This window comes from Prunus persica, chromosome G1, assembly GCF_000346465.2.
Source record: "Prunus persica cultivar Lovell chromosome G1, Prunus_persica_NCBIv2, whole genome shotgun sequence".
Taxonomy (NCBI): domain Eukaryota; kingdom Viridiplantae; phylum Streptophyta; class Magnoliopsida; order Rosales; family Rosaceae; genus Prunus; species Prunus persica.
The window spans coordinates 12517300-12525773 of record NC_034009.1 but is presented as its reverse complement, the minus strand read 5'-3'; the positions used below and the strand labels follow the sequence as shown (position 1 = coordinate 12525773).

Below are 8474 nucleotides of genomic sequence, written 5' to 3'. Positions count from 1 at the left end.
AAAAAGCCCATCAATCCAAAATTTGGAGGTAGTCAAGTCAATATGGTAGAGTGGGTTTGGGAGCTTTATGTAAAAGGAAGAGTTATTGAAGCAGCTGATCCAAAATTGCGTGGAGATTTTGATGAGAAACAAATGGAGTGTTTGTTGATTGTTGGGTTGTGGTGTGCTCATCCAAATTACAATTCCAGACCTTCAATACAGCAAGTGATTCAAACGCTTAACTTTGAAGTTGCAGTGCCCATTCTCCCATCAAAGATGCGCACTAATTCTTCTCCTCTTACAATATCAATTTCTGGTTCGTGTTCTAGTATTGGTTCTGAAGGAAGGCAAGTTGATGACTCTGGCCCTATTATATCACCAATTGCTCACTGATCATTGAATATCTCCAACAACTTCAACTCCATTTGGTGGTGATTAAGTAAGAGCGGGTGAAGACGGTCAGGATGCGGTGGGATTCGTGGTTCAGACAAAAAAAAAGTGATTTCATGGTTGCATTCTCTTCTTTGACGGAAATGGAATTTTGGACTCGCTAGATTTGTATCATATCTATGTGGTACATGGGTAACGATGGGGAGGGAGAGAGGGTTGGCTGGCTGGTTTGGGGAAAACGATCAAATTGTGGCATAAGGGAGGTGTTAAGGCTGGGATGGGTGGCCTGAGTAAGCTTGGGTGGTGGTTTGGGTGGCTGTGGGCTAGGAGGAGAGAGAGAGAGGGAGAGAGAGAGAGAGAGAATCTCGGTAGGGTTTTTTTAAATTAATTAATTATTTTTATTATATAATTTATTTAAAATTTAATATAATCAATTTTAAAATAATTTTAATGATTTAAAATTAGTTTTGAAAAATATATAATTTTTTATTATTTATTTGTCCACCTGTAAGTCCACCTCATTAAAAAATGGAACCCACATTTGTCACATATGCAGATAACGGATTTCCTGACGGACTCGCTAACGGAGGGGGCAATCTGTAGGTTTTCCGCAACGTTGAGTATGTACCCATAAATGTCCCCAAAATTGAGTATGGACTCGTAAATGACCCTATAGGTTGGGGGGTTTACTATAGTTTACCCTTATTTTATTCATGGCAGTCTCAAGGGTTGTTGTTGGATCAAAGAAGAAGAAAAATCGTATAAGAAGAAGAAGAAGAAGAAGAAGAAGAAGAAGAAGAAGAAGAAGAAGGGAAATATGGGTGCAAGTTCTTTTGTGGGTTTTTTCTTTTGTATGCACTGCGGAAGAGATGAAATCTCTTGAGAAGAATCAGACTTGGACACTGGAAACTTTACCACGATGAAAAAAGATTGTCGGATGTAGATGGGTGTTTACCATAAAACACAATGCTGATGGATCTATCGAGCTATACAAGGCAAGACTTGTGGTGAAAGGGTACACATAGATTTATGGCGTAAATTATGAAGAAACCTTTGCCCCAGTTGCAAAATTCAACACAGTGAGAGTCTTATTGTCCCTTGCAGCTAATTTGGACTGGCCACAACACCAGTTTGATGTAAAGAATGCCTTCCTACATGGAGAACTCACAGAGGTGGTGTATATGGATATTCCTCCTGAATATAATACTACTCAGACTGGAACAGTATGCAAATGACGAAGGACATTGTATGGACTGAAACAGTCACCACGTGCATGATTTGGACAGTTCACCATGGCAATGAAGAACAATGATTTCATACAGAGTAACTCATATCATACTTTGTTCTTGAAACATAAAAAAGGGAAGGTAACAGCTTTAATAATCTATGTTGACGACATGATTATTACTGGGAATGATAAACATGAAATATTTCAGTTACAAGATTATTTGACTACTGAATTTGAGCTGAAGAATTTACGTGGACTCAAATATTTCTTGGGAATTGAGGTGGCCAGATCACAACGAGGCATATTTCTCTCTAAAAGGAAATATGTCTTGGACTATTGACAGACATAGGAATGCTAGATTGCAAACTTGTAGACACTCCTATTATTCAAAATCATCATCTTGGAGAATACCTAGATCAAGTTCTAACTAACAAAGAAAGATACCAAAGGTTAATGGGAAGATTGATCTACTTGTCTTATACTAGGCCAGACATTGCTTATGCAGTGAGCGTCGTCAGTCAATTTATGCATTCTCCGAGTGAAGACCACATTAATGTAGTTATTCAGATACATAGATATTTGAAGTATGCACTCGGAAAAAGACTTATGTTCTCAAAACATGGTCATCTAAATATTTATGGTTATACAGATGCAGATTGGGCAGGAAATATAACCGATAGGAAATCAACATCCGGTTACTTCACATTCGTGAGAGGTAATTTGGTTACATGGAGAAGCAAGAAATAGAAGGTGGTCGCCTTATCTAGTGCAGAAGCAGAGTTCAGAGGTACGACCAAATGAATTTTCAAACTCATTTGGTTATAGAGGTTGCTTACTGAACTTGGGTATAGGCCTACATCTGTAATGAATCTCTTTTGTGACAACAAGGTTGCAATAGCTATTGCACAAAATCCAGTTCAACATGATTGCACCAAACATGTTGAGGTAGATCGACACTATATCAAACAGAAGCTCGAAGCAAAAGTGATTCAATTTCCTTTCGTAAAGTTTGAGGATCAATTGGCGGATATGTTGACAAAAGCAATTTCTAGTAAAGAGTTCCACAATTCACTAGACCAGTTGGACATTGGCAATATCTATGCACTAACTTGAGGAGGAGTGTTGGCATGACTTGTGGACAATTGACTTTCTTTTCTTACACACCAAGGATTCCTATTATAATTATATTTAATTTACTTTAATTCCTGATTTCCTACTGTAAATAGAAATAAGAATTTATTATTTACTTGCCCATTCAGGTTTCGTTGTATTATAAATATGACCTCCTACAAGGTGAAGACTACACAGAAAATTTCCACAAACAAATATTCTCTCATAATTCTCATATTTTCGCACTATTTAGGAGTCTATTTAGTTATTTTGTTTTATTTTTGGGATCCAAATTCTAACATTCAGTTTCAGTATTATCAAATCAATGCGACCGGAAATTTACTACTACATAATCGTGTTGGAATGGAAATTCGACAACAATATATTAGTGGTTGGTCATTCTATTGAACTTTTAATACAAAGAACACTGTTACACTGATCCAAGGTGTATACCAGAAAACAACCTCTAATCATCATCAGAACTCTCTCCATCAGAGATCAATCTACCATGGTTATCTTCAGAATCATAGAGTTGGGAACCCTCACAGCTGAAATAAGCAATATGGGAAGCAAGCTTTAATATGTCATCATAATCCTCTTCAAAATCTCGACAATCACTGGCATCCAAATACACAAGCTCCTTACAGACTTGAAGTAATGTGATAAAATTTCCACGACGAATTCTTGAACACCTCAAGACTAAGTACTGAATATGAAGCACCAATTTGATGATTGACGATGCCTCTTCATCACCTATTAAACAATCACGCAATTCCAAACGACGAAAGTTCTTGCAGTGAAGGCTGATCTGTGAAAGGATTTCAGCAATATTTCTGCTATTTCCCAAAGACAGTGACTCCAAGTGTTTCAACTTTTCAGTCAGCTCCATAATTATGTTTGATTTTAGTAACACCGAATTGCTAGGCAAAGATAAAGCTTTCAGGCCAGGACACCTGCAAAGAGAGTTCATCATAAACATTAAATAGTTTGCATTTGAGGTAAATGATAGAGTGAAAACAAAACAAAAAACAAAAAACAAAAAATTTAGCGTTTGATTTGGGTATCTCCAGAAAAAATAAGCCACATTGAAATACAAAAACTTTTAAACTTACGCATTTGCAACATATTTCAGTATTTGGTCAGAACATTCAGGTAGGCTGACAGAAGTAGCATTTCCACAGCTACGACTAACAACGAGCTTCACGAAACCATTCATGGAGAAACGAAGCTTACCAGTTAGATAACGATATACAAATTTTCTATAAAAGAGAGTTAAGAACCAAAATCGAGTGTCTATGTAAAAACCCCGAACATGGTCGAAACGATAATAATTAAAGCGCGGAAATATGAGACATTGCCAGCATGAAGGATCGAGGCTTGCTTTGTACCATGACCTGCACTCGAAAGGGACATCCAAAAGCAGTGACTCCATTCCAAGTCTTCCCAACACATTCACCAAACAGTCCAGATTTAAGTAGAAACACACAACTTTTGCTAAGGTAAACAAAAAGACACGATAAACATCAGTAGAAAAAACTAGAGTCAAATCTAAATTAATAGAGAAGTGAGAAAAGAATCACCAGAAAAGTACAGATGAAGAAATGAAATAAGATGCAACAGCGAAATGTTAAAATGTAAACTGTCTAGCTAATTTCAGATTAGTTACTAAGTTTTATGTCAGTTTATATTCAATCTGTTTTTAATCTTTGTGTTAGCTGTGTGCCTTGTGCTTATATGCCAGGTGCATTGCTTGAGTCTGTTTTGAATTCCCAGCTATTCGGACAGCTGTGTAATGCTATGTGTCATACTCACATTGGCCTACTATTGCAATCCGTTAGATTTGAATCTACTGATGTAAGAGAGAACATGTAATAGTCATGAAGGAATATAAGCTCTGCTGCAATGTTTATGCAGGGTAAGAATTCTGTTAGAACAATCTAAGGCTCACTGCTCTCTCTCTCTCTCTCTCTCTCTCTCTCTCTCTCTCTCTCAGTACATTTCTTGCTCCCTTTGCAATCCAAATATTCAACATGGTATCAGGTGCGCAGGTTGGATCTGGATAGGGAGTTGAAGCTGTGTGAGCTGAGTCTGGAAATCCAACGAGAAATTCCTACTCTCAGCTCATTGATTCTGGTCTAAGATGGCTGGGTCAGGAGGGAGTGATCTTAGAGCTCCAATATTCAATGGGGAGAACTATGAGTTTTGGAAGATTCGAATGAGAACAATTTTCAAATCTCATGGAATTTGGAATTTGGTTGAGAAATGCCTTCAAGTTCCAGATTCAAAAGCTGATGAAGAAGGGTCATCAGATTCAGCAATGGTGTCCTTGTTGATGAAGGATGCTAAGGCTCTTGGTATTATCCAAGGTGCTGTTTCAGATGACATCTTCCCCAGAATCTCAAATGAAGAAACCTCAAAAGGTGCTTGGGATATCTTGCATCAGGAGTTTCATGGTGATAAGCAAGTCAGATCCATCATGTTGCAGGGTCTGCGTCGAGATTTTGAGTACACCAGGATGAGGGATGATGAGATCTTGTCTGGATACATCACTCGGCTACTTGAGCTTGTAAATCAAATGAAGGGATATGGGGAAGATCTGACCAAAGGGAGGATAGTTCAAAAACTGCTAATAAGTCTAACCAAGGAGTTTGATCCAGTCTGTTATGTGATTGAGCAAACTAGGGACATTGAAACTATTGAAGTGCAGGAGGTCATTGCAGCATTAAGAGGTTTTGCTCAGCGCCTTGACAGACATGCAGAAAGCACCACTGAGAAAGCTTTCAGCAGCATGAGCATAAACTCAAAAGGATCACAATCAAGTTCTAGTTCTGGCTCAAATAAATCAAAGAAGAACTGGAAGTCCAAGGATAAGAAATGGGATTCTAAACCTCAAAACAGTGCCAATCAAGGGGGAAAACCAAGTCAAGGAGACAAGTCTGGAAAATGCAAACATTGTGAGAAGTTACACTATGGTGAGTGTTGGTTTAAAGGAAAACCAAAGTGTCATGGCTGCAATCGTTTTGGTCATTTTGTCAAGGACTGTGACCAAGCAAACAAGGCAGGGAAACTTGCTAACATTGCAAATCAGGTAACTGAACCTGCTATTATGTTCTATGCATGCCATGCTGCAACAATTGGAAAGAATGTGAATATGTGGTATGTAGATAGTGCATGCAGCAATCACATGACTTCTCATGAGTCATTACTTGTAAATATTGATAAAAGTGTGAAGAGTAAAGTCAAAATGGCGACTGGTGATCTAGTGCAGTCAATAGGCAAAGGGACTTTGGCTATAGAAATGAAGGGTGTGACTAGATATATCAAAGAAGTCATGATTGTACCAGGGTTAGATGAAAATTTGCTAAGTGTAGGTCAAATGATAGAACATGGGCATTGGCTTGTATTTGGTGACAATGCAGTTGATATCTATGGAGATAGGCAGCTGGAAGATTGCATTGCAAGAGTGCCAATGAAGGAAAACAGATGTTTTCCTTTGAATCTTGACTATGTCAATCCTCCTGTGGCAAACAGAGCAACAATTGGAGAAACTTCCTGGCTGTGGCACAGAAGATTTGGCCACCTAAACTATATTAGTTTGAAGTTGTTACAGGAGAAGATATGGTTCAGGGACTGCCCAATTTACAAGAACATGAGAAGGTCTGCTCAGATTGTGCAGTCTCCTATGGAAACACAAACAAATAGTGATGTGCATACTACTCAAGACTCTGCTCCATTAGAACCTTATGATCACACCCCAAAGAAATGGAAGAATTTGAGTGAAGTGTATGCTCAATGCAAGATGAGCATCATTGAACCTGAAAATTTTGAAGAAGCAGTCAAAGATGAAGCTTGGGGGAAGGCTATGACGGAGGAGATACTTATGATAGAGAAAAACTCCACTTGGGAATTGGTTGACAGGCCAAGTAGTAAACCAATTGTGGGAGTGAAGTGGATATTCAAAATTAAGCTTAATCTTGATGGCTCCATTCAAAAACATAAAGCAAGACTTGTTGCCAAGGGATTCACACAAAAACCAGGGATTGATTTCAATGAAACCTTTGCTCCTGTGGCAAGGTTAGACACCATTAGAACTCTCATTGCTCTTGCTGCTCAGAAAGGCTGGAAACTATGGCAATTGGATGTCAAGTCAGCCTTCTTAAATGGTGTCCTTGAAGAAGAAGTTTATGTTGATCAACCGGATAGTTTTGTGGTTAAAGGTGATGAGGATAAGGTGTATAGGTTAAGAAAAGCTCTCTATGGGTTGAAGCAGGCTCCAAGGGCCTGGTATAGTGAAATTGACACCTACTTGAGTCAGTGTGGTTTTCACAAAAGTCCAAGTGAAGCCACTCTCTATGTGAGAACAAAGGAAGGTGTGGGAACACTAATAGTGTCAATCTATGTAGATGACATAGTGTACACAGGAAGTAGTGATGAAATGATGAAAGAATTCAAAGCTGAAATGATGTGCAAGTATGAGATGTCTGACTTGGGTTTACTCCACCATTTTCTTGGTATCGGAGTAACACAAACTGAAGGGAGCATCTTCATTCATCAAAAGAAGTATGCTCTCACTCTCTTGGATAAGTTTGGACTTAAAGACTGCAAGTCAGTAAGCACTCCATTAGTGGCTACTGATAAATTGAAAAGAGAGGATGGAAGTGATGCTGCAGATGAAAGTTTGTTCAGAAAAATTGTTGGCAGCCTGCTGTACCTTACTGCAACCAGGCCAGATATCATGTTCTCTGCCTGCTTGCTTGCAAGATTCATGCACAACCCTTCTAAGATGCACTATGGGGCAGCTAAAAGGGTTCTAAGGTACATACAAGGCACAATTGACTATGGAATTGAGTATGTGACAGGAAAATCTGCACTCTTAGTTGGTTATTGTGACAGTGACTGGAGTGGATCTGAGGAAGATATGAAAAGCACTTCTGGATATGCATTTTCATTTGGAAGTGGTGCTTTTTCATGGGCATCAGTCAAACAACACAGTGTGGCTCTCTCTACTGCAGAGGCAGAGTATGTGAGTGCAGCAGAAGCTACATCACAAGCCATTTGGCTCAGGTTTGTTCTTGAAGATTTTGGGGAAGAACAGACGACTGCAACAACTGTGTTTTGTGACAACACTTCAGCCATAGCAATGGCTAAAAATCCAGTTTTTCATCAACGAAGCAAGCATATTAAAAGGAAGTTCCATTTTATTAGAGATGCAATACAAGAAGAAGTGATTGAACTGCTCTACTGCAAGGGAGAAGAGCAGATTGCTGATATCTTCACCAAAGCTCTTCCCAAAGACAGGTTTGACTATTTGAGGAGAATGCTTGGAGTGAAATCAGCTAGCACTTTAGAAGGGAGTGTTAAAATGTAAACTGTCTAGCTAATTTCAGATTAGTTACTAAGTTTTATGTCAGTTTATATTCAATCTGTTTTTAATCTTTGTGTTAGCTGTGTGCCTTGTGCTTATATGCCAGGTGCATTGCTTGAGTCTGTTTTGAATTCCCAGCTGTTAGGACAGCTGTGTAATGCCATGTGTCATACTCACATTGGCCTACTATTGCAATCCGTTAGATTTGAATCTACTGATGTAAGAGAGAACATGTAATAGTCATGAAGGAATATAAGCTCTGCTGCAATGTTTATGCAGGGTAAGAATTCTGTTAGAACATTCTAAGGCTCACTGCTCTCTCTCTCTCTCTCTCTCTCTCTCTCTCTCTCTCTCTCTCTCTCTCTCTCTCTCTCTCTCTCTCTCTCTCTCTCTCTCTCTCTC

General features: G+C 38.8%; 1 protein-coding gene across 1 annotated transcript; it reads right to left on the bottom strand.

Moving 5' to 3' along the window:
- Nucleotides 3174-3923, bottom strand: LOC18792989 (F-box/LRR-repeat protein At3g48880). The gene is made up of 2 exons (XM_007224778.2): nt 3820-3923; nt 3174-3660 (listed from the first exon to the last, which is right to left on the bottom strand). Exons 1-2 carry the CDS (start codon nt 3921-3923, stop codon nt 3174-3176), a joined length of 591 nt encoding a protein of 196 aa, XP_007224840.2.